The sequence below is a fragment of the Podarcis pityusensis genome (assembly GCF_964106645.2).
Source record: "Podarcis pityusensis genome assembly, chromosome: 6".
Taxonomy (NCBI): domain Eukaryota; kingdom Metazoa; phylum Chordata; class Lepidosauria; order Squamata; family Lacertidae; genus Podarcis; species Podarcis pityusensis.
In genome coordinates this window covers 11,206,004-11,233,120 of record NC_138030.1, presented here as the reverse complement: position 1 = coordinate 11,233,120, position 27,117 = coordinate 11,206,004, and the positions used below count along the sequence as shown (strand labels likewise).

General features: G+C 44.5%; 1 protein-coding gene across 7 annotated transcripts in view; it reads left to right on the top strand.

The window, feature by feature from the left end:
* The window catches only part of CDH4 (cadherin 4), a 792,566-nt gene that overhangs the window by 224,970 nt on the left and 540,479 nt on the right, over positions 1-27,117 (top strand). The window contains exon 1 of one of the 7 annotated variants that reach the window (XM_081011102.1): positions 24,863-24,880. The exons of the other annotated variants lie outside the window; for them this stretch is intronic. Coding sequence (XP_080867228.1) covers position 24,880 — 1 coding nt within the window. The 5' untranslated portion in view covers positions 24,863-24,879. Of the gene's footprint in view, positions 1-24,862; positions 24,881-27,117 lie in introns of those variants that run through there. 7 annotated transcript variants of the gene reach the window in all.

The window sequence follows — 27,117 nt, the reverse complement described above, 5'->3', positions numbered from 1 at the left end:
ACTCCTTGAAAGATTACATCAAAGGTGTCTCCGAAAATTTTTACACATCACTTAGGAAGACAGGCATACTAATGCCAGTGTACTGGAAGAAGCAAAGATCACCCGTGTTGAACCAATGATTCTTCAACATGGACTGGTCATGTTGTTCGGATGGCTGATTATCATCTTCCAAAGCAACTACTCTGTTCCGAACTCAAAGAAACAGAAAGTGTAATGGTGGTGGTCAACAAAAGAGGTTTAAAGACTCTCAAGGCAAATCTAAAAAATATGTAGTATAAACAGTGACGACTGGGAAATACTGGCCTGTGAGCGCTCCAATTGGAGAACAGCCTTTACCAAAGGTGTCATGGATTTTGAAGATGCTCAAACTCAGGATGAAAGGGAGAAATGTGCTAAGAGAATGGCATGTTTGGCAAACCCTCACCATGATCAACTCCCGCCTGGAAACCTATGTCCCCACTGTGGAAGGACATGTCGATCCAGAATTGGCCTCTGCAGTCACTTAGGGACTCACTGTTAAGACCGTGTTCATGGAAGACAATCTTACTTGTCTATGAGTGATAGCTAAAGAAGAAGACCCTCTAACATTTCTCAGATGAAAATAGGGATGTCCTATGATGATGATGATTATTATTATACCCCCACCCTTCTGACTGGGTTGCCCCAGCCACTCTGGGCAGCTTTCAACATATATAAAAACATAATTAAACATTAAAAAAACATCCCTGTACAGAGCTGCCTTCAGATGTCTTCTAAAGGTTATAGAGTTACTTATCTCCTTGGCTCAGGGCCACATAACTCCATACCCTACAACATTTCTCCAATGAAAATAGGGATGTCCTAAGGAAAAGTGGGACATCCCAGGATCAGATCAGAAACCAGGATGGCTTCTGTAAATCTGGGACTGTCCCTGGAAAATAGGGACAGTTGTAGGGTCTGCTAACCTACCTCACAGGGCTGTTGTAGAAAGGGGGCAAACTATGTGACCACCTTGAAGGAGAGGTGGGATGTCAGTGTAAATGTCTTCTGTTCAAGGAGCCTGTTGTAGCTTCTTGTGATTTAAAAGCCTAATCACACAGGGCTCTAAATTATGTGGGGGGCCTACCTGACTATATATATTTGTGTGTGTGTGTGTGTGTGTGTGTGTGTGTGTAATTTTATAATGACAAAATTAAAAGTGAATACTTTAATGCATGAAAAACTGACAAGGAAATGCTTATATAGGACACATGCATGCTTGCAGCCACACACACAAACATGCTACATCCAATCACTGCTCTTCTGTGTTATAAGGAAAGAGATATTTTTGGGCTACACTAGAAGCAGATGGAAATGTGCTCTTTTGTTTTGTTTTTTTGTTCCCAAAGGGTAGAAGACAGATAGAAATAGGGATAGCAGTTAATGGGGTGTACATCCCTCCCACTTTGACCTCCGCTAAACAGGTTTTGCAAAGACACACACAGAGAAAGAAAGAGAGAGAGAGAGAGAGAGAGAGAGAGAGAGATTGTACAACCAAATTGGCCAAAGGTGACAGTGGGAGAAAATATAGTACATAAATTAGGGGGTAGTGGTGCTTCTTACAAAGCACTTCTGACTCTCTTAGAAATGATTATCCGTCTCCAGGAGATGTAGAAAATATTTTTGCAAAGGGTACAGCAGGACCAATTTGAAATCTGTTGTAAATACTTGGAAACCCACCCCCCATCCCCGCCCAGCAGCCTCCCTTAAAAAAGAAGAAAAAGAAGAAGAAGTAAAATCTTCTCCGCTGCTCCTATGACCTTAGGTTTCCTGGCGACGATAATGTCTTTTGACAACATGCTTGAGAGACTGTGGAACACTAACTGATGAAGGAATCAGAAATTTGCTGCGGAGCAGAGAGAGCTATGCTTTTGGAATTATACATAAGTGCCAAGTTGTGATGTGTCCATGTATATTAGACTTTTCCATTGCTAGCTTTCCATAGGAAAATGCTGGGTTCCTCCCCCCCCCCCCCCCCAGTTTAAGGTTTCTTAAGGACTGCAGCCCTCCCTTCCACTTCCCTCGGGCTCCACAATAACCCCAATATAAAGTTCACGTCACACTGAAGTTTCTTTTTTAAAACTTTTTTTAAAAGAGGAATTAGAAGATGTGTACAATTTTCACTTTGGGATCTCCAGCTGTCCAGGACTTAAATACCTGGGTTTGTTGTTGTTTTTTTGCTGGAGGAAAAATAGACATTTGTTTAAAATTCAACTTGTGCTATCCTTAATAGATACACAGAAACATTCCCTGTTCATAAATAGTTTTGGGAATTCTGCTATTCCCGCTTCTTATCCCTGCCACATTTTGAGAAATGGGGAAGCTGGGAAACTTCTGGGTTGAGGCCAAGAAGCCAAATTCTCATATAAGAAGTCTTTGGGGGCCTTCTGTTACCTGGCTGACTATGGACTGCAGTTCTTATTCCCTTTGCTTTGTGAGCTCCAGCCTTGTGCTGTGTCCAGCAAGCAGGTCTTGGAATGTGTTGGGCCCTGGTATAAAGCGAGTCCTTCCTTTGGTGAATCTGGCCATGAGGCTGTTGTTTTTGAGACTCACAGCTCCAGGTTCTTTTGTTCCGAGTTGGGGTTGCAGCCTAATTCATCCTCCCTGCAGGTTGCACTACTGACCTGGCCCAGATGGTTCCTCCTCTGTGATCCACTCAAGGTCACAGCCGTGACAACTATGGGACAAGGGTATGTTCTGAAGGCACACAATGGAGCATGTTTGGAGGCAAGCAGGCCTGCATTTGGTCCAATGGGACAAGATTAGACACCTGGGAGCTCTGTGCTACCTTGACCTCTGTAGAGAAGGAAGATAGGAAGGGGTGGGTGTACAGGATGCAGAAGGGTGTATAGGATGAAGAAGAACAATAGGAACTATGGCAACAACAACAACTTATACCCTGCCCATCTGGCCGTGCCTCCCCAGCCACTCTGGGCGGCTCCCAACAGAATATTAAAAACACGATAATAAAACACCCAAAATTAAAAACTTCCCGAAACAGCGCTGCCTTCTAAAAATCAGATTGTTGTTTATTTCCTTGACATCTGATGGGAGGGCATTCCACAGGGCAGGCACCACTACTGAGAAGGCCCTCTGCTTGGTTCCCTGTAACCTCACAGTGAGGGAGCTACCAGAAGGTCCTTGAAGCTGGACCTGAGTGTCTGGGCTGAATGATGGGGGTGGAGACGCTTCTTCGGGTATACTGGGCTGAGGCCGTTTAGGGCTTTACAGGTCAGCACCAACACTTTGAATTGTGTTTGGAGACTTACTGGGAGCCAGTGATGTATGTATAATATCCATATGAGATGGATGAGCCTATGGTTGTATTTATGCATGCTCTATTTGCATGTGACTGCACATGTGCATGGTGCTGGGATTGTGGAAGGGGAACCTGGAAATGGGGAGCACCCTGGAGAGTCCTGCTGGCTTGCAAGAAGACCCTCCATAGAGCCCAGAGAGAACATTCTCTTTGGGCTTTGGGGAGTGTCTCCTTGTGAGCCGGTGTCTTCCCCGCCTAACAGCTGATTTGCGGGGTAGTGTAGCTGCCGCAGCTGCTTCCCTGCACATCAGCTGAGCAAGCCCCGCTGCCACCCAGATCGTGCAAGCTGGAGGGGCAGCAGGTCTTCTTGACCAGCTTAGCTGATCTGTGGGGAAGAAGCTGTGCAAGCCCCCTTCTCCTCCAGGGTGCTCCCAATGTACATTATTTCGGTTACACGCGGGGAGGCCCTGGAATGTAATCCTTGTGTAAATTGGGAGTTGCCTCTGCTCTGTAATTCAATCTGGAATCCAGGACCACCGAGTTAGGTCGAGAGGGGGGTGACTGGCCCAAGGACACCCAGAAAGCTTTGTGGCTGAGTGGGAATTTGAACCCTGGTCTCCCAGGCTGCTAGTCCAGCACTCTAACCACTATGCCACATCAGCTCTCAGGTTTCTCATATAGTCGCAGGCACATGGTGTTTGCTGTGTGCTGCCTTGCGAAAAACAAATAGCAAGAGGGCATTGATTAAGCTTTCTTGGTTAGTGCTTAACTTTGCACAGTGTGTCAGATAATGATCTTCAGAGCCATTCTTTAATATTTCATGATATTTTGGTCTGTGCTACACATAAGTCAGCTAGAGGTGAATTGCCGTGGGTAACTGGGGTGGGGGAGAGGGAGAACGGCGGTCTGGAGGCTTTTGTGCCAGTGGTCAGCACCAAGATCTTAGTCCTTTAGTGTGTGCAGCCCAGCTAATGAACAAACTGAGCATTCTGCTTGGCAATAATATTTTGCCTTGCCTTCTTGTCAGCTTAGCAAGGGACGGCTGTCCTAGCCCAGTTTGGCATCTGTGTCAAGTTTCTCACATTTCACGGCACAGCCCACCTTCCATTCACCGGGTGCTAAATTGCCACCAAACCCTGATTGCTGACAACAAAGATTCTGACTTCAAAAACCAGCGAACCCAGCAGACAAGAATGCTTCTTTTATCCCTGGTCATACATTTTTCATTTCCCTCCTATTTAATAAGCTTAAGCCTGGAGATGTAGAATTTGATTTCTTTACTAGGCCAGCCTTCCCCAAAAGTGTCAGGTCTTTTTTTCTCTTTCTTTCTTTCTTTCTTTCTTTCTTTCTTTCTTTCTTTCTTTCTTTCTTTCTGTATTTTTTTTTTTTAAATGTACTTCAAAATCCCTGTGGAATCTTGATGGAAACTTTGATCATAGGCACTGAAAGTTAGCAAGAGTTTTGTCCAATGGCAACATGGAAGGACTTTAATTCCCCATTCTGAGTCCAAAATAGAATGCCTAGCAAATATGAAATGCCTTCAATATAAAATGGGGAAACAGATAAGGAAGCACTGAGCACAGTGGCATCTTGAATCTTCTTCAACTCTTTGGAGCTGAAATGTATAAGGGGGCGATCCATCTGGGAAATTGCACGTACACTCTTGCATGACATTGTAGAGAGCAGATACTTGACAGGTACCATGCTCTGTTTGACACGGCTAAATGCCTCTCTTTTACCCTTTGCTATTAGGTATTGAATTCTGCTTTATCCTATCAAATGTGTGCATTTCTCCAGACTCTCTACTTCTCTCTCTCCCTTTTTTCCTTTCTGCTATGGTGGACTTTTACAAAAAAACAACAACAACCCCACAGAGTTTTGAAATGCTTTCTTTGTTCATTCATTCATCATTTGGCTGTGGTTACCCATTTGCTATGGGACGTGGGTGGTGCTGTGGGTTAAACCACAGAGCCTAGGACTTGCCGATCAGAAGGTTGGCGGTTCGAATCCCCGCCACGGGTGCTCCTGCTAACCTAGCAGTTCAAAAGCACGTCAAAGAGCAAGTAGATAAATAGGTACCGCTCCGGCAGGAAGGTCAACGGCATTTCCGTGTGCTGCTCTGGTTTGCCAGAAGCAGCTTAGTCGTGCTGGCCACATGACCCGGAAACTGTACGCCGGCTCCCTCGGCCAGTAAAGCGAGAAGAGCGCCTCAACCCCAGAGTCGGCCACGACTGGACCTAATGGTCAGGGGTCCCTTTACCCTTTACCTTTACCCATTTACTGGTGGAATCTTGTCTGGGCTACTGCAATGAATTGTAGATGGGGCTGCCCTTTGAAGACTGCTCAGAAACTGCAGCTAGCCTAAAATAGGGTGGCTAGATTGGTAACTGGGGCCAGCTCATGAAGTATATCTCACTAGGCGTAACACCGTTGCACCAGCTCTCAGTCCAATGGCAATTGAATGTGCTGGTTGAAATATTTGAGGCCCACATGGCTTGGGATTTCTCCTAGCCAGTGTGGTGTAGTGGTTAAGAGCGGTAGTCTCGTAATCTGGGGAACCGGGTTCGCGTCTCCGCTCCCCCACATGCAGCTGCTGGGTGACCTTGGGCCAGTCACACTTCTCTGAAGTCTCTCAGCCCCGCTCACCTCACAGAGTGTTTGTTGCGGGGGAGGAAGGGAAAGGAGAATGTTAGCCGCTTTGAGACTCCTTCGGGTAGTGATAAAGCGGGATATCAAATCCAAACTCTTCTTCTTCTTCTTCTATACAAACCAGTCCAGGTATTAAGATAATCCTGTAAAGCCTTTCTTCAAGTCTCCTCACTTCTGGAAAACAGGTGAGGACAGGAGACAGAGCCTGTGGCACCCCATGTTTATAATAATAATATTTCTCTCTTCCTTTCTGCACTACCCAGCCCCTCTTCATGTAAAGAGCTGGTGAATTTGCCAGCACAATACATTGTAAAGGTTGTAAAGCACTCTTCTATCACTTGAACAGTCATGGCTTCCCCCACAGAATCCTGGGAACTGTAGCTCTTTGACGTGCCTCCTAACAACTCTTGGCACCGTTAACAAACTACAGTTCTCGGGAGTCTTTGGGGAAAGCCATGACTGTTCAAGTGGTATAAGGATGCTCTAAAATGTATCATGTGGATGTGGCTGCAGTGGCCAAAAGGCAGCTCTGAATCATTCACAGGTTTTTTCTTTTAAACCCACCCGCATCTTGGTTTTTGTCCTGCTGCTCTGTGCCAGCTCACCTGAGACACCCTCCGGATGAGTGTGATGATGATGCTTGTTACCTGAAGTTCTTCAAGTGACTTACAGCAGATTTGAAATTGTTAATACAGTGGTATCTCGGGTTAAGTACTTAATTCGTTCTGGAGGTCCGTTCTTAACCTGAAACTGTTCTTAACCTGAAGACCACTTTAGCTAAAGGGACCTCCTGCTGCCGCTACGCTGCTGGAGCCCGATTTCTGTTCTTATCCTGAAGCAAAGTTCTTAACCTGAAGCACTATTTCTGGGTTAGCAGAGCGTGTAACCTGAAGCGTATGTAACCTGAGGTACCACTGTATACCGTATTTTTCGCTCTATAAGATGCACCCGACCGTAAGACACACCTAGTTTTTAGAGGAGGAAAAGAAGAAAAGCCAGCAAGAGCTGCAGACATGCTCACTCGGCGCGGCTCTTTAAAGATAGAGCGGCTCTTGCTGGCTTTTCCGGGAGGTGGGAGAAGGGACTGATGAGCTGCCCTCTGTCCCTTCTCCCACCTCCCTGAAAAGACAGAGCAAGCTGCACAGCTATCTCTGAAGCCAGCACAGCAAGAGGGAGAGCTGCGCAGCGGAAGGACCCCCTTCCGTCCCTCATCCTGCTTCACTGGGAAGCCAGCAGAGCAAAAGGCGCTGCGCAGCTCTCACTCTTGCTCTGCTGGCTTCAGCAATAGCTGTCCAGTGCCTCTTCAGCGAAGCAGGATGAGGGACGGAAGGGGCTCTGTGTAAGGGCTCCCTTCAGTTCCTCCTCCCGCTTCGCCGGGAAGCCAGCAGAACAAGAGGCACTGCGCAGCTCTCGCTCTTGCTCTGCTGGCTTCAGCGATAGCTATGCAGCTTGCATTCACTCCGTAAGACGCACACGCATTTCCCCTTACTTTTTAGGAGGAAAAAAGTGTGTCTTATGGAGTGAAAAATATGGTAAATACAGTGATACCTCGTGTTACAAACAGCTCGGGTTACAAACACTTCGGGTTACAGACTCTGCTAACCCGGAAGTAGTACCTCGGGTTAAGAACTTTACCTCAGGATGAGAACAGAAATTGCGTGGTGGCAGCAGTGGGAGGCCCCATTAGCTAAAGTGGTACCTCAGGTGAAGAACAGCTTCAGGTTAAGAACGGACCTCCGGAATGAATTAAGTTTGTAACCAGAGGTACCACTGTACATTATAGCATCGAAACAAAACATCCCCCAGGAAGTAGTAAGGCAGGGCTAAGCAACCTGATGCCCTCCAGATATTGTTGCACTCAAATGTGCACCAGCCGTGCCAGTGTTGGGGGATGATATTCCTGCCACATCTGGAGGACCGCAGGTTAACCATCTCTGAACAACACACTGCACATGTTAAATCGCTGTAGTAATCAGGGTTGCAACCTCTAACTTAGCAAGTTTTGGAGAAGCTACTCAAGGCATCAGGAACAGAAGCAAGTAGGGCAAAATGAGATTTCTTACTACCGTGGTGTAATCTTGGAGTATATAATCACATAAGCATAATGATTTCATTTATTATATACAGAGGCGGAAAACAGCTTGGTAATGTCCAATCTTCACTATATATATCCTGATTAACCTACATAACCATCTCAGCTTTCTAGATGGATGTGATGCAGGTTTTTGCATGTCATTTATGAAATTTGCAATTGCCTTCCGGTTATTAAAAGCCCACGAGGCTGTGTGTTGTGTTTCTGTGAAGAGAAAACAGAGAGAAACCCCAAATGTTTTTAGTTCAGATTGTGTGTGTGTGTGTGTGTGTGTGTGTGTAACATATTTACTGTTTGCTCTTTTGCTGACTCAAATACATATTTTTGAAATTGAAGTGATGGAAATTTGCTTAGACAGATCGTTCTGCCTTGTGCAGAAAATATGGCCAAACTCTGAACCATAATAGGTTTTTCACTTGCCTATGGATAGAGCTTAAAAAATATGAACAGTCCATAAAAAATTACAAACAGGGAGGAAACTCTAGTAGTAGTTGCAGTAATAATGACAGCACTGAACAGGCCTAAATATATAACAACTTTTCTGCAGGGAGAGATTGGTGATCGTATTGAACACCTAACAGCACTATCAATAATATATATATTCCTATTTCATTATATTTGCATCTTAGCAGACATGAGCTGTTAAGCCTTCATTTTCAACGACAGGTTCTCCTTGCACATTGTTGGTGTTCAACGGCCCAAAATGTTGTAGCTAAGCATCAAGGCATTTGTAATAGCTATCCCCCACCAAACACACAAAAAAGCAGTCAGACACAAAACTCTGCATTTCTTGGAAGCAATTTTCTATCGCCACACAAGTGCTGGACACGGAAAATCCTGCTTTGCTAAGTCAGTATGTGGAGCAAATCTTATTTAATGCCACAGATACATAAGAGCACATCCTCAGTTTGATTCATTTGAATGATGAATTTGACTGTTATCTACTCAAAAAGAGGGGGAAAGATGGAATCTATCTATCTATATCTGTATCTCCTTTTTTTTATTATGGAATGTATGAATGTCTGACTTCCAAAGACCCAGGCTCTACTACCTCTTAAATTTTGTCGCTTGCATTGCTATAATGAGTTCTCCCTACAATTGGGGAGACTCCCAGCCTTTGCACCTTTGTGTTCTCTCTTGTACTTACTATTGCTAGGATAGAGACTCATCATGCTAGACACACTTCTCTGAAGTCTCTCAGCCGCATTCACCTCACAGAGTGTTTGTTGTGGGGGAGGAGGCAAAAGGAGATTGTTAGCCGCTTTGAGACGCCTTAGGATAGTGATAAAGCGGGATATCAAATCCAAACTCTCTTCTCCTCCTCCTCTTCATTGGTACCCATCAAATTTGGGCAGCTGCCACTTACCCTGTAAGGGGCTGATGCTTTCCCTACTTGTCTGTTTCAACAGACAGACTTTGGTCTTTCAAATTTCAGTGGTGCCCTGTGCACGGCCAAAATCCCGCCCCCCACCTCTCGCCTTTCATTCTGTTCAATTCATTATGTCATAGTTGTGATGCACTGTGGCACCCCCTAGGCTTGGTGCCCAGTGTGGCAGAACCAGTTGCTCTGTCCTAAATCTGCCTCTACTGTCTGCTCCCCAACTTTGGGGTTGAATTGGGGTTGAATCCTGACAAGACAGAAGTACTGTTTCTGGGGGACAGGAGGCGGGCAGGTGTGGGGGATTCCCTGGTCCTGAATGGGGTAACCGTGCCCCTGAAGGACCAGGTGCGCAGCCTGGGAGTCATTTTGGACTCACAGCTGTCCATGGAGGCACAGGTTAAATCCGTGTCCAGGGCAGCTGTGTACCAGCTCCATCTGGTACGTAGGTTGAGACCCTATCTGCCCGCGGACTGCCTCGCCAGAGTGGTGCATGCTCTGGTTATCTCCCGCTTGGACTACTGCAATGCGCTCTACGTGGGGCTACCTTTGAAGGGGACCCGGAAACTACAACTAATCCAGAATGCAGCAGCCAGACTGGTGACTGGGAACAGCCGCCGAGACCATATAACACCGGTCTTGAAAGACCTACATTGGCTCCCAGTACGTTTCCGAGCACAATTCAAAGTGTTGGTGCTGACCTTTAAAGCCCTAAACGGCCTCGGTCCAGTATACCTGAAGGAGCGTCTCCACCTCCATCGTTCTACCCGGACACTGAGGTCCAGCACCGAGGGCCTTCTGGCGGTTCCCTCACTGCGAGAAGCCAAGTTACAGGGAACCAGGCAGAGGGCCTTCTCGGTAGTGGCGCCCTCCCTGTGGAACGCCCTCCCACCAGATGTCAAAGAGAACAACAACTACCAGACTTTTAGAAGACATCTGAAGGCAGCCCTGTTTAGGGAAGCTTTTAATGTTTGATGTATCATAGTATTTTAATATTCTTTTGGAAGCCGCCCAGAGTGGCTGGGGAAACCCAGCCAGATGGGCGGGGTATAAATAATAAATTATTATTATTATTATTATTATTTGCAGTGGGTACCACAGAGCAGTCTCCCTCTAGTGGCATCAGCCTCTAGCTGCTGTCAAGTCAGCTGTTTAACGGAAGAACTATGTTGCGGGAGCTGCCCTGCCCCATATCCTCCAACATTTTGCTGATGAAAATAGGAACATCCTTTTCCATACCCTCCAACATTTCTCCTATGAAAATAGGGACACCCTAAGGAGATGCAGGATCAAATCAAAAACTGGAATTACTTCTGTAAATCTGGGACTGTCCATGGAAAATAGGGACACTTGGAGGGCCTGCTGTCCTCCTGGCCTAGACACTGTCACCCACTCTGTGTTTGAAACAGATCTGAGAAGAAGAATGCTTTCATTGAGGGACTACCCTTTATCAAGGGCAAGACAGCCAGAACCTATGTAATTGTGTTACGAGAAGTGTAACTTGAAAAACTTGAGTTTACCTTTTCCTTAGCCCTCGCTCCTCATCACAGTTCCTTGATGCTCAGGTCAGCGTTTGTCTCAGGAACCTCTTTCTCTTCTCTCCTCTTCTGGTCAACTTCTCCTTGCCAGGGTCAAAGGGGCATAGCTCAGTGGCAGAACATCCACTTCATGTCCAGAAAATCCCAGGTTCAGACCCTAGCATCTCCAGGTAGAGTTGGGAGAGACTTCTCATCTGAAATTCTGGAAAGTTGCTGTCAGTTACTGGAGATGCTACTGAGCTAGGCAGATCATTGTTCTGACTCTGTATAAGGCATCTTCCTATATTCGTGTATAGCAAGGTAGTCCATAGCACAGTAAGCTGCAAAGTGGTTCTGGGCCTTCGCAAGGAACGGAAATCATTCCCACGTGCCAAACACATTTCCACCCCACCCCACCCTTTCATAACTAATAACAGTGTAGCTGGAAACCTCCATTTAAATGTCGCAAAGCTAAATATAATGATCTATCTGCAAAAGACTGTGTATTTGCTTTTTATATAAAGCAGAACTCTTGTCTTTTAACTCAAAAGTCCTTTAGAACCTCTTATGCATTTCCTGACAGATTGTCCCTGTAACCTTAGCCTGTAATCAAAGTCCCTCATCTACGTAGACAACCAGGAAGGGAGAAAAGGCAAGGGGGTTGTGGAAATGAGCACACCAGAGACTCGGGGAACAGCACCACGGAGAGAGACGTTTGAGCATCCCAAAATAGAAGAACGTATCAGAGGTCTGGAATCCGATGCAAAGTGGGGAAGCAGTATGTCCAGTCCTGATTTTGATAAGTGCAATGTGCTCTACACAGGGCTGCTCTTGAGAAGGGAGATAGTTCACAGAGTTTAGCTGGTCCAGAATGCAGCTGCTGGGCTGTTGGTCAGCCACTAAGCAGTTTAAAAGAAGTCCCCTGATTACTACTGGCTCTGTCTCTTATTCTGTTAGGAACGAGGTCTTTTCTGCTGTGATGTTGCTATTGTATACCTCTTCATCCTGTATAGACTCACCTGGCTAGATCTTTTCGCACCTCTGGGAGGCAAAGAAATACCTTTTGTATTCTCCTGGGGTTCTGAAAGCTGGAGACACAAGCATGCATCCTGCCCCCCCCCCCCAATGCTTCTTTTGCTATTTTTCTCAAAATGATGGTGATGCGTCATGAGCCATAACTGACCCTGCATCCAATGTTTCATGGCACAGACATGAGGGGACCACATCAGAGTATCACTGGACCTCCATGTTGAAGTTTTGTACTGATGCACTCCCACTGCCTTTCCCCTCTTTTCTCAAAAAGACCATCAGCCCCCTGAGATGTGCTGTTATAATAGGACTATATCTTATTATGGGATGGCCCCTGATATAGAAGATCAGTACCTCCAGGGTTCTAAATTTCATTGATTCCCAGAGAATTTGGGGCGGGGAGCGACACTGCAATATTTCTTGGATTATTAAGACGTTGGTTTCCTTTTATTGTATGATGGAAAGAGTTATGAATTTAGTAACCACCGTGCCTTGGGTGGTTGGCGGTAAGCAATCAATACCTCCCTTTAAAACATAATTATGATGGCCCCCAACCTTTTAAGCCTCTTTTTCCTCCACTCTCAAAATATTGGTGGTGGTTGTTTTTCTTGATTGCCTATAGCATTTTTATATATACTTGCTATTAAAAAAAAAAAAAAGTCAGATACTCTTAAGAATGGGAGCCATATCACAGATTGTTGTTTTTTCCCTCCCACTGTGAAGCTTTTATGAAATATTGAACACTTCAAGTTGTCATATCAGGATTCAAGCTAAAGTTTTCTGTGACAGAGGAGGGTGTGCGTGGCATGTAGCGTGCTAAGCATTAATTTTGTGCCACATATCAACCAGATTGGGGGAGAGAGAGAGAGAGAGAGAGAGAGAGAGAGAGAGAGAGAATGCAAATGCCTTGGCCAGACTGACTTCTGTTGCTCTGGTTCATCAGGCCAGGCCAACGCAGGACCATGGCTGGCCACACCTGAATTGAGACCTGGAGCATATGTGTTTTCCTGCCCACATCCCTGAAATCACTTCTGGAGCTTAATGCTGAGGTCTTGAGCTGGTGCTGGAGTTTGAGTTTGAGGAGTTGAATGCTGAAGGAACTGAGCTGTTGACCAGTCTGGGAAAGAGGCCTCGCCCTTAATGGGGCCCATCCAATCCAGAGGCTTCATATTGCCTGCCAATCAAACGAGCTGATGTTCCACAATTCAGGCTCTGAGAGTACGCTAGGCATCTCCAGCTTGGTGCCCAGTGCGGGCGAACCCAAAATCTGCTTCTGATCTGACCCATCCCTTTCTAGTTTTCAGCGGTTGGTTAAGACACTCCTTTTTGGAAGCAATGAAAGGAAGAGAGACTGGATTAGACAAATGGAGTAATTGCTGCTACTGCTAGTAGTATAACTGCTATATAGATATTTGAGTTCATAGAGTTCTTGTGTTGCTTATTTAAGGATTGCGTCCACCCCCCCCCCCCGCTATGAATGTATGTCTCCCTTTTATAATATCGGACTTTGTTGTAAACTGCCTGGACGTGTCATGGCACAGAAATCTGCTGTTTTCTTTTTGGTCACTCTCATATCCCACTGATTATCACCATTATAATTATGGTTGTTGTTCTCCCACCTTTGAACTGGAAGAAAATACAAAATGTATAAGGCAATGCAAACAACAATAACCAGATCGCAGAAAACAGAAATGTTAAAATGAAAAGCTGACAGGGGTTTCTCTATCTCACAGTCACCATACTCCTTGCCATACGCATTATATTCATTCCGTCTCTCTGGCTTTGCTTCAGCTGCACATTTAAGCCTTTCCGCTCAAATATTCCCTGCAAGAACCTTGCAGCAATCCCAAATGTCCACAGATTAATGTCTGGGCGATGGTTAGCAAACATTGTCCCACTTTCTGTAGAGAATGGTGCACTCCGAGACTAATTTAACACATGATTTCTGGGACGGTGTTTTCGAAGCACCTGATGGCTGCTGCCTCAGACCCTCCCAGTCTTCCAAACATCTCTCTCTCTCTCTCTCTCTCTCTCTCTCTCTCTCTCTCTCTGAACATCTGCATTTCAGAAATTGATCGCCACAGAGTAATTCTTTGTGTCACTTCACATGATCCCTAACACAGGTTCCCCCCCCCCCAGTTGAAGCAGTTCACACATTCATGTGGAAATAATGTATTTTCTTTCTGAGTGGTGTACTCATGTGAATTGTTCTTTACTGATGACCTGCTGCTCAGAATTTAATTAATATCACATTGTGGCAAAAAAAAAAAAAAAAAAAACTTTTTCTTTTTTAGGTGTCTGGCACTTAAGTTGGCAAAAGTCTTTGAGTGAGTGTTCTTTCGATGACCCATAAATTGTCTCAGGATAAGGCTGCAGTAGCTTTTGTTTTATGCATTTCTAGAAAAATAAAACCTTCCCTCCCACTTTACCTGTCCCAAAAGTGGCTAATGAGACAGAAAGCAAGTCCGTCATTAAAACAGCAGCAACAAATACCATATTTTTCGCCCTATAGGACACACTTTTTCCCCTCCAAAAATGAAGGCAAATATGGGGCGAATGCAGGCTTTCGCTGAAGCCTGGAGAGCGAGAGGGGTCGGTGCGCACCGACCCCTCTCGCTCTCCAGGCTTCAGGAAGCTATCTGCAAGCCTTGGGAGCCTGGCACAACTTCCTGCCAGGCTCCCAAGGCTTGCGGACAGCAGCCTGCAGCCCGAAACCCGGGGAGCGCAGCGGAGCGCACCCCGGGCTTTGGGCAGATATCCGCAAGCCTGGGGAGCCCAGCGGGAGTTCCCCCGGGGTCCCTAGGCTTGCGGATAGCAGCCTGCATCCCGAAGCCTGGGGCGCAGGCTTTATTCCCCCCCCAAAAAAAATTAGGTGCGCCCTATGGGCCGGTGCGCCCTATAGGGCGAAAAATACGGTACTAGGAGAAGCCCAGAAATAATACAAAGAGCACAGAAGGCTAGAGCTTGCAATAAATAAAATTGTGATAGGATTGAACACCTTAAAAAAAACCACACACACATAGGAAGCTTCCTGCTTGGTCTAATTAGCTCAGTATTCTTGACTCTGACTGGAAGTGGGTTTCCAGGGTTTCAAGAATGGAGATGTCAGAATTTGAACCCAGGACCCTCTACATGCAAAGCAGATGCCCCGCCCCTGAGCTGCTGAGACTCTTCCCCTCCACCGGTGAAGTGTCTCCAGGTATTGGCAGAACACGAGTAAAAAGGAAATTAGCCAAACTCTTTAAGACAAGGAGTTTCACATGCAGTATGCCACGTCACAGTCTCATTTGCAGTTCACAACTAGAATTTTGCAGAAGCTTGCCTGTGGGTTGTTAATTGACCTGTTGGCATGTTCTGCGCTCAGTTAATCTTCTGATATGTGTTGAATGACCTGTTACTTGTCAAATGGTCATTGCTGTGTTGTTAGTGTAGCATAATTGCGTATTATGGATATTCTGCTTTTTGCACATTCAATTTTCCGTGAACCACTCTGATCACAAAGGCTTAGATCCTAACTTGAATTTCTCTCAGTGAGAGCTTCCTCAGCAGAAGTGGGAGTGAATGCAACTTCTGCCGATTCCCCTTTCCTTTGTGCCCCCTGGGAACGTGCTCCAGAGGTGGTGTCAGATGATGCAGGAAGAAGCGGGAAATGGTGGAAATTGCCTCTCTCCACTTCTTCCAATGGGACCTCCGCTGGATCTTCACAGAACTCTAGCCCAATGGTTGCCATCAATTTGATTTGAATTAATTTTATAATGAAATGATTTTAGAATGTTGTATTATTTTGTTGTTGTTAGCCGCCCTGAGCCCGGCTTCGGCTGGGGAGGGCGGGATATAAATAAATTTATTATTATTATTATTATTATTATTATTATTATTATTATTATCTTAGCCCTGTCTGTGAGTGGAAGCAGCTTTTTTGCAGATGCCTAATTAGGGTCCAAATATATGCATCTCATAACCATATTTACAATATTTAAATTAAATTTATTGTTTAAATTTACAATATTTAAACAATAAATAAAGTGACTCGCGTATATTCAAATCGTTTCTCTGTTGCAGTAATATTGAATGTAAAACAGCCTGCAAATTTTACAAACATATACAAAATCCCAGATAACCATTCATGCTATGAGCTACTAACTGTGGTAGTTATTTTACCCCAGTGGGATCTGCCTGGCATCATCGCTAACTTGTTTTCAGCACCAGGTAACAACTTCTTTTCCTCCTCCCCCTTCCTGCATTTGGTGGACTCTGATGACTGGCAGCTGCCAGCTATTATTGACGATCTGCTGCTGCCAAAGCTTTGGTTGCTGTATTATTGGGCTTTGTCTGTGGGCTTTTTATGAAGTTTCTTGTATTTTATGGCAAACACGTGTATTCTTTTTATTTAAGCTCCATGTAACTTAAAAAAGTCACTTGAAGAACTTATTTGCATAGTGATTAATAAGTTCAGTAAATAAATAATATTTAATTGTGCAGATAGTTAGGAGTCAAGCCAATACATCTGAGGGGAAAACAGTGCATATCAGTAAATTGATGGTGACTTTGAATCTCTTACCACACTGAAGTGGAGGACTGCCTACTGAGGGCCTTGTCCTTGCCTCTTTCCACCTGGCTTGGGGAGGGGCCTGTCAGGCTTCACAAAGACTGTGGCTGCTGTTTAGCACCGAGGACTCCCCTTTTAAATTATTTTTAATTTTTATCTGTGTTGTTTTAAATGAGACCATCTTGGCTGTGAGCCCTGGAAGACCTGCACCCTACCTCAGTGGCCTTTCTCCATCTGGCCTGGGAGAGTAGAGTGTGGACTGACTCCAGCTACAAAAGCTGTTGAACAGATTCTTGGGCTGGAGTATTGTTTATGGGGGAGGGGGTTGAGAGAGATTGTTGCTGTTATTGATATTATTGTTCTATCTTTAGTCTTAGATCTTATGATTTACGTGGAAATTGTTTCCATTTGGTTGTGTACATTTTGATGCGTTTTATTTATTGCTTATGACTTCTGCTATGTTTGTAATTATGTCAATCTTGTCATGTTGTAAGGTGCCTTGAGCATAGTTTCAACTATGGAAAGGCGGCATACAAATAAAATGTTGATGATGGTGGTGGTGGTGATGATGATGTCGGCTTCCTTGGGTCGAAAGGCCAGCTAACCGTGCTGGATTGTAAACAGACATGTGACACATAACAAGCGAGAAGGCAGGCAAATGGCAGCTGGCTGAGAACAGACAGAGGTTGATGGGGCAGTTTGCTTTTAGCTGTAATGTGACAGCCTTCACTGTCCTCCAGAGGAGGGAACAGCCCAGCATTCGAAAACTATAGCAATTGTTAGCAACATGTAGGATTCTTTAGTAATTTAAAGCAATGCATTTATGCAAATGCATGATACAATTCTCCACAATCCCCTGCTTCCAAAAAAAAAGGGAAATGCGCAAGGTGTGCTTTCTCTGACAGTATCAGGCACGGCACACTTTGTCGCTCATCAAAGTGACAGTCATGATCTTCCCTCTGAGTGTTCCCCTTGTTCCTGAATTTCGACAGGGAGGCAGCCTTTCTTGTCACTTCTGCCCTTTTAATATTTTCCTTTTCAAACTGCCTAAGCCTTTTCAAACTGCCCTGCACTTGACCTGAAATCTATATTGAAGGGAGGGATAGTGGGTAGAAATCTTATTTTTTTAAAAAATAAAAATGGAGCAGAAGAAGGAGAAGAAAGAGAATCAAAGTGATGCAGCAGGATGTATCAGAATGCTTGTTGGTGAACAGAAATATGCCATCCATGAAGCAAAGCCTTTTGGGTGACTTTGCCCTCATTTACAGAAAATGAATCTGTCTTTCATTGAGACTGGAAATCCTTTCGAGCAATGGCTGCAAGTAAGTACCTCAATGGGTCTATCTTGCCTCCTTTTACTAACAAAACCATCTGCCATTAGGCTGGAGGATTTTAATAAGTTAGGAAGAGGGAGAGAAAGACTAATTCTTCCTCTGTTCACTGTGCATGTCTGACTCTTTACTCCATATGACCTCACAGTATCCTGCCCTTCTTGGACTTAGTGCTTCAAGGAATGTTATATCAATTAGCAGAACCTCTTCTGACCACACTGGGCCTTGTTACCTGAGCCATGGAAGAGGTTGTCTCAGCAGAGGCCCATACACAGCTGAAAGCTTCAGAAGGCTGGCTGGGCTTTCCCTTCCAATGACTTCTCCTCCCCTCTGTGAGAGAGATCTGAAGTCCTGAAGGCCCTGTAGCCAGTTCTGCAGTTGTATGGTCCTCCATGGCTGTGGAGCAGGAGAAGTTAAAGAGGAGCTGTCTTCAGAGTCTGAAGATGATGGAAGAGTCACATTCTCAAGTGTAGAAAGGGGTGCTGAGGGCTTCCCCAAATTGTGGTGACCCATGGGTCATCTAAATATTCACAATGGATCCTAGATGCAGGGATGTGGCACAACACAGAGAGAGCTTCTGAAGAATAAAGCATCATGTTCCCCACTTTCTTTGCTTGCCATCTGTGTTTCCTCTTATGTCAGCCATTGTCCAGCACAATCCCCAGACGTCTTACCTCCTCATCTTAATCTACTGTACACTTGGATTTGCCACATACCAAAGAAACTGAGCTTTCTGTGGTAGCTGCTCCTGGCTGTTTTTGTGCTGGCCAGCTAAACCATCAGGACCAGGCTTGCAAAAATACAGATGCCTGGTGCTTAGAAAAATTAACCATGAAGTCTTGAGAACATATCTTCTGAAGTATGGATCAGCTGATTTTTTTTTCTCATATGAAAAAAAAAATGGCAGCTGAATTATTGTGGGTCACAACTCCCCTCCAACTCCTAAGTGTACTTTTAAAATAGCTAAAGTTTGCTTTCATGATGATATACTATTCTGCTGTTCCTCTACCCCGTTTTGTGTTTACTGACTGTGTGTGGTCCTTGACAGTCAAGAATTGCGTAGTTTTATGCTGCTACATTACCAATGCAACACAGTCATACAAGTTCGGGTGCCAGGCCTTTCTAACCCCTAGGTCCAGCAAGTGTCAAAATATAAGCAAGCATACTGATTAGGTCATCGCCTGGGGTGAAGGGCTATTAAGAGAACAAAGGCAAGATGTTTGTGAGATGCCAAATGGGTGGGCCCAGCTCACAGCAAGTTAGAAAGATAAAAGGTTTAGAGGTAAGTTGGTGGTAATGATGTGGCCCAGAAATAAAGCCAGAGAAGCAGAGCATGATGTTTGATTTCTGCTTGAATCCAAGGCTGTGGCTATGAGAGAAACAAGACCCGTTGAGGGTGCTGATGCTGGGAACCCCTCCATCCTAGCCTCAGGTTGTATAATCCACATATCATAAATACACCACACTCTCCACTGTGCCTCAATTTCCAAAAGGAAACACAAATCCTGGGTAAGTGCCTCCAACCCTTGGAATCTCACACTGCTCAGAGATTGGGGTGGCATGCGGCAATGCTGTCATAACTAGACAATTCCTGTTGCCACCTCTTTAAAAAGCCTTTCACAGTTTTGCAAAGTTTCACCCAAAGCCATGTAAGTTTCCAGCAGCTTGGATATAAACCCACATAGTTTACATTTTGACGGGCAAGACTTGGGCTTGGCATAACTTAACAGGAGATGTTCGGCACCATTTGTATTGGCACTGGACTGTAAACTTGGCTCGCTTCTGCGTATGTGGTTGTTTTTTTAATCGCTTGCATTTCCAGTCGAAGTTAGCCATGTTTCACACTGTTTGATTCCCCTATGGGGGTTGTCTCAATAAAATGTCATGCACTGCAGCTTTTCCAGACGGGGTGCCTTTAACTTTTGAGTCTATTGTCAGGCTCTGATGAAGAGGAAAAGATTTGCCTGTTGTACCTGACTCTGCTTGATACCAAATTGTGTATGTGTGTGTACACACAGAGAGGTGGGAAGCTTAGCAAGATCAAAGTAATATGAAGGATGGAAGCTGGATAACTTCTCAAGGAAAATAAAACTGTATTAGCCTTTCCTAGCACAAACACTATCTGAAATATGACATAAACTACTACCTTGGCCTGGAAAGAGGCTCGTGGGGTGTGTGGGGAGACCAAAGGTGCTGTTTCAGCTTCTGGTTGCTTTCTAATATGGTCTATTAAATCAGGGAAATGGGATATGCCTTCTTTTTCTTTCTTTTCTCTTTTTTTGCTCTTTAGAGGTAAAGTGGGCAGAACCGCATCAGCAAGGCTTGTTCTGTCTGCTTTTCATCCAAAGCTAAGCTGAACATTACATTGATTCATCCATTCATTTACTTCTTCAGTGACACACATCCCCCAACACAATTCCCTGTTGTCTAAGACCCTGTCGAATGTCACCAGTGGTAAGCAAAGGGCAACGTATCTCTTACAGGTGATGGCCTGGCCACATTATGACCTCTACATTTACCACCAGTCATCATATCATTGTGGAGCCAGACATGAAGAATTTCAACAGCATCACCGGCATCCTGTAGCACTGGTGTGGGGGTCTTGTTCCACCAGGATCCACAAGAATTTGATGGCTGGTGTTCACTCATTTATTTATTTTTAATAACATTTTATTGATTTTCCAAAATAACAAAAATAAAAACAACAACAATACAAAAACAAAGCAAAGCAAATTGACTTCCCTCTAATCCCTTCCTTGGTTCTTTTATTTATCAACATACAGTGGTACCTCGGGTTAAGAATTTAATTCGTTCTGGAGGTCTGTTCTTAACCTGAAACTGTTCTTAACCTGAAGCACCACTTTAGCTAATGGGGCATCCCGCTGCTGCCGCCGCGCTGCGGCTGCGCGATTTCTGTTCTCATCCTGAAGCAAAGTTCTTAACCCGAGGTACTATTTCTGGGTTAGCGGAGTGTGTAACCTGAAGTGTCTGTAACCCGAGGTACTACTGTACTGCATGTCTATTGTTAAATTTTATCCTATTTGAATTCATATTATACATTCATAACACAATTACAAGTAATCTTAAAACCCTGCTAATGTATCAACCTGTGTTCATTGCTTTTGTAAATATGCAATAAACATCTTCCATTCTTCCTTAAATTTGTTGTCATCTCTTCCTCTCAGTTTCATAGTCAATTTTGCCATTTCAGCATATTCCATTAATATAACTTGCCAGTCTTCTTTAGATGGGACACCACTTGTGTTCACTCATTTTGGTGGCCCAATAGGTCTTGGACATTCGGTGTGGGGACACTCGTTTTGTTGTCCCTCCCAGTCTGCCACCTAACACAAGTAGATCAGTGTGTTTCATGACAGTCTGGCCTTGACAACAAAACCTCCCCAACCAATAGTAATTTCGAACACATTGGTCTACATCAGACATTGTTTGGTTTCAAAAATGAGAGTTAGTGGGACCCAATCCAACCTGGAAATGATTTCTTACCCTGTAAGTGCTGTGGTCTAAACCACAGAGTCTAGGCCTTGCCAGTCAGAAGGTCGGTGGTTTGAATCCCCGTGATGGGGTGAGCTCCCGTTGCTCGGTCCCTGCTCCTGCCAACCTAGCAGTTCGAAAGCACATCAAAAGTGCAAGTAGATAAATAGGTACCGCTCCGGCGGGAAGGTAAACGGTGTTTCCATGCGCTGCTCTGGTTTGCCAGAAGTGGCTTAGTCATGCTGGCCACATGATCCGGAAGCTGTAAGCCGGCTCCCTCGGCCAATAAAGCGAGATGAGCGCCGCAACCCGAGAGTCAGTCACGACTGGAACTAATGGTCAGGGGTCCCTTTACCTTTACCTTTAAGTGTCCCAGAAAAAGGGCATCCCGGTTTTTTATCATGGGAAAATGGCAGCCATTTTGGTTGCTGTGATCTCTTGCGATTCCACGACGTGATTCCCCACCCCACCCCACCCCCACTTTTTCAGGGCTATGATCTCGCACAGTTCCCCAAACTGCACATTTTAGGGCAGCATGCCTTGGGGAAAACATTTTTTGGGGGGTGGGTTGCTGTGGAGTGAAATCAAGCGAGATCACAGAAACCAAAATGGCCGCAGAGCTCTCACAATAAAAAAAAACCCAGGAAGATGGCGTCCCGGATTTGGGGTTCAAAGTGTTGGAGGGTATGCAATTGTCTTCAAAACTATTTCCTATCACTCCAGATGTGTGGGGCCCTTAGGTTACCCATTGATTTGAGAAAGGTACTCCACACATATTCAGAAACATCATCTTATATTATCCGTCATATAACATAATAATGGTCTGCCATTGCATTAAAAAACAAAAGATGGATTGAGGGCTCAACTGTAGCAGAGATTTTTGCCTTTACAAGTCCTTTATAAAGTTCAGGTGAGGGTGGTGGTGGGGGGGGAGTTTAGAGCCTGATTCTACATGCAAATTCAAACCAATACAGCTGGTTGTCACTCTTTTAAATTCTTGGTGAATGCCTGCCAACGATTTGTTTACATTACTGTTTTTATTTGCAGAATAATGAAAATATTACTGGCCGAAGGTGAAAATATGGATATTAAAATTTTAATAGAGTATGCACAGTCGTAAAAGAAAAAGAGAGGGGGAGAGCGAGAGAAAGAAAAGGAACACACAGATGAGGGCTCTTCCATGATAATTAAAAATTATAAAGTCATTACTCCAGCTTGCTTTTGGAATTGCCGAGTGAATTAAACAGTTTGTTGTCAGTGCAAATGCCTTTGCAGATTTCGGCTCATTAAAATTCTGCATTGTCAAAATGGGCACAGAATGCATATACAATGACTAATTTGATTTTAAACCATTTCTTTCCTCAAGGCTTTATCTCTCTGCACAACAGACCTCACCTTGGAGGGACATAAGGAATGATATATATTTGCTGACGCAGGGGGATTGAAAAACAACAACGAAAGCTTTTATTCTTTTGAGGGGTCTCTTTTCTTTAAAGGGTGCATATGTCTCTCCCCCACTCCCATTAGATATTGAGAAGGAAGGGAAAAGACCTGTGGGGTGTTCTGGCTCTTATGTGCCATAAAATGCTATTATAATGAAAAGTGTTAGTTTTTATGGCATCGCCAAACTATTAAGCAGCAACTTTTTTTTCTGTAAATGTTAATCTTTAATCTTTATAAATTGCATGCTGAAGAAATAGTAGGTCTGTAAAACACTTGTCTTCAAGCCTTACAGGGATAAAGTTATAATGGGGTTGGCTGTTGTCCAGAATTTTACTATCCAGTAGTATTGGTTTGCTTATAATAATGTGGGCTTTCCCCTCCCCTCTATTTCTTTTTCTTTTTCTGCATTTCTTATTGCCCTGCCCACTGAGGAGCTGATTTGTGTTGCAAAGGATTCTGGGATTTCTTTGATGGCATTCAGCACATGACTCCCCCAGCGTAACTGACCCCCACTGTAGCCTCATGTGTAGTTGAGAGTAGGGCCCACCCAATGCTCCTTTTATGTCTGCTTGTTTCAAGGGAAGATCAGTCGTGGCGACGGTGGGGAAAAAAGGAAGCATTTCCCAAAAGCGGGTAATGATTTGCATGGAATTTGCATATTATAATAGATGGAAATTTAGAAATAATTGAAATACAGTGGTACATCTGGTTACAAACTTACGGTAATTCATTCTGGAGGTCCGTTCTTAACCTGCAACCGTTCTTAACCTGAGGTACCACTTTAGGTAATGGGGCCTCCTGCTGCCGCCACCGTGCGATTTCTATTCTCATCCTGAGGTAAAGTTCTTAACCCGAGGTACAACTTCTGGGTTAGCGGAGTCTGTAACCCGAAGTGTTTGTAACCCAAGGTACCACTGTAGTAGCAGCAGTAATAGTAATAATAATTATACAGTGGTACCTTGGGTTATGAGAGGGTGGGTTAAACCACAGAGCCTAGGACTTGCCAATCAGAAGGTTGGCAGTTCGAATCCCCGTGACGGGGTGAGTTCCCGTTGCTCAGTTCCAGCTCCTGCCAACCTAGCAGTTCAAAAGCACGTCAAAATGCAAGTAGATAAATAGGTACCACTCCGGCGGGAAGGTAAACGGTGTTTCCATGCGCTGCTTTGGTTTGCCAGAAGCGGCTTAGTCATGCTGGCCACATGACCCGGAAGCTGGACACCGGCTCCCTCAGCCAATAAAGCGAGATGAGCACCACAACCACAGAGTTGGTCACGACTGGACCTAATGGTCAGGGGTCCCTTTACCTTTACCTTTACCTTTACCTGGGGTTACTGACACTTCAGGTTACAGACGTGTACACGAAGTGTTTGTAACCCAAGGTACCACTGTAGAAGTATAACACAGCTGACCACAGTGGAGAAGACTGTGACCAGGTACCCCGTGTACCTGCTTAGTCTTCTGCCCAGCTGGTAACTGAGAGTATTCTGTGATTTATTTTATCATAGCCGCTGGATAGCTCAGTTGGTGGAGCATGAGACTCTTAATCTCAGGGTTATGGGTTTGAGCCCCACTTTGGGCAAAGGATTCCTGCTTTGCAGGAGGTTGGGCTAGATGACCTTCATGGACTCTTCCAGCTCTACGATTCTATGATTCATTGACTGCATTCTAAAATGGAAATACTGCCTGCCTTATATTGACACTTTTGAAAAGGGATTATATGGATTATAATATAAGTCACTCCTGGATGAATAATTGATGACTTTCTCTTAGTGCTCAGAATTTGCTTAGCTTCTAAACATAATTGAAAATTTAATTTTAATAGTAACAACAACAACAACAACAACAAACAACAACAACAACTCATTGAGTATACATAAGTAATCTGGTCATTTATCATAGCGTGTGACAAACCAAATCTGATTGTGTCTTCCTAATGCAGCTCTATTTATTAATTCACATCTTTCTTTCTTTCTTTCTTTTTCTTCCCTTAGGTAAGTCTCTCAGCTCTTAATTCATCTGGCAGCTTCCAGATTCTGCTGTCTTTACCACAAAGATGTAAGAAAATGTCTCTACATGACTCTCCTATATTTCTGATTAGCAAAATCCTGGAACTTTGCGGAAAAGTAAGAACAATCTAGCCCTTTCCATATGGGTAGAATTTTCTTTGGGTTGTGCTTTCGATACATGTTTCGGTCCTATTGATTTTAGCTTCAGTCATCTTTTATGGCTTTGGGATTGCACAGTCTCTGTTTAACACATGTGTAACTCCAGGTTTTGAATCCCCCGTGGCTGTTTTTATACATTCACAGTTGAGGTGCTATGAATCAAATGGGACAGGTGACTTTACAATCTATGAATACTTAGATGGAAACCCTAATCCTTTGTGAGTCTGTATCTCTGAAGAGGGAGGATTCCTGAACATCTCTGTAGGGGCAGGGGACATCTACAGAACATGCACGTAACTATTATCTGCCCAACCTAGCTTGCCACTTCCAGGTCCTGATTCCTGTTCCCCTGGAATCAGCACTTGGGTGGATGTCAGTAAGTGGAATAAAGGCCAGCTGAGAAGGATTGAGATGATGGCTGGATTCTATCCATGAGACAGTCAACATAGTGCCATCCTGATGTTGTTGGAGCTACAAATCCCATCATCCTTGATCATTGGCCATACTAGCTGGTGATGATGGGAGATGTAGTCAAAGACCATTAGGAGGACACTACATTGGCAATCCCGGTTATTTGTTGTTGCTGGGAGTTTGTGCTTTTAAACACATTTCTTTCCCGTCCTTTAAAGGTTTGGGGTTGTTGTTCCTTTATTTAGCAGACTTCATAATTTTTATAGGGATAAAGATAACCTGGGTTGCCAACACACCAGCTGTGGTCACCACTGTGCCTGCCAGTACCTTCTTGGATGTCTGAGAGGTCTCAATAAATATCTGCAATGCCTTCTCTGCTCAGTTTCTATTTGCATTGGTCCAGCCTCTCCTTTAAACATACTGACATTTCATTGGGTACTCTGTTCTGAACACAGGAGAAGTCCAAAGAGCTTTTTTCTGTGACCAAGCATTGCAGTGGATGATCTAGGTGGGGCCTTTCCTTCATTTATGGGGCCAACATTGGTGAGGATTTTGCCTGCACCATCTTGCGGTTCGACCTCTTTTTCTGCTCTTTTAGATGTCCCACCGTCAGGACCGGCCCACCCATGAGGGAAGGTGAGGCGACTGCCACAGGTGGCAGAATCCATGGGGTCAGCACGTCCCGATGTAGATCTTTATTCCGCTGGGCAGGTGGGGTTGGCTGAAGGCAGACTGAGGTTGGTTGGGTAGTGGCCCATTTGCCCGAATGGACCAGATGCCACTTAGGGGGACCCTCTCTGTGCAGGGTGAATACACTGAGACTTTGGTGTCTTTGTGTCTGCTCATGTGGACCCAACAACATCCTTCAGCTAAAGTGACAAGGTATTACACCCTGCCTCTGTTCAGTTTGGGTGCATGCATTTGGAGGAAGAGGAACATGTCTTTTTAAATAATAATAATAATAAAGTAACTCAACAGGAAGGAGTTAAGTAATAAACACATCAGCTCAGCTGCAAACTGCTCATGTGGCTTTGCGGTGTATGTATTAGAATAATGACCTGAATTGATACTACAAATATAATTACATTGATTCTTTTCTGATGGCTATAAACAATGACATTTCCCTTGATCTCTGAGCAGAGTTAGTTATAAAACACATGCTCCACTTTTGTATTCACACACTGCCTTCTCATCACTTTTGTCTCGTACTCCCCCAGGGCTTGATTTAGAAGAAGTGTCTGATTTAATGGGGGGGAGGGGGGGAGATGAAACAACAAAGGCAGCAGCAGCTCACAGCTTTCCTAATGTAAGAGTAGACATATGTGTTTCCTTTTTGATTGTGTTGCTCAGAATCATTGCCATGTATTTTAATATTTTGCTTAATAAAGAGAACCTTAGAAGATGTCCATCTCCCCACTTCTGGACTTCCCCGTTAATCCCTGCCATCCACCCCCTTAGGGTACACCGTCTTTCATGCCATTTCACAGCAGCCATTAACTGATGAAAAACCACACTGGAGCGATTTGATTTAACACGCCACCCGTTAAAAGCTTCCCATCAGGGTGGGTAGTGGGGCGAGAAGAGGTTTCTCTGCCAGGGAGGCAATACCTAGCAAGGAAAGTTAGGAAATAGGCATTTTTCGCCACCAACATGTCTATAAATCATGTAAAGTCCATAAACGGATGGGAAACGCAACACGGACATTTTGAAATGGCCATTCTTCCTTCTCCCCTGTGAATGTATACATTTCGAGAGGTTCATTGGATGCAGGAGTCATTGGGTAC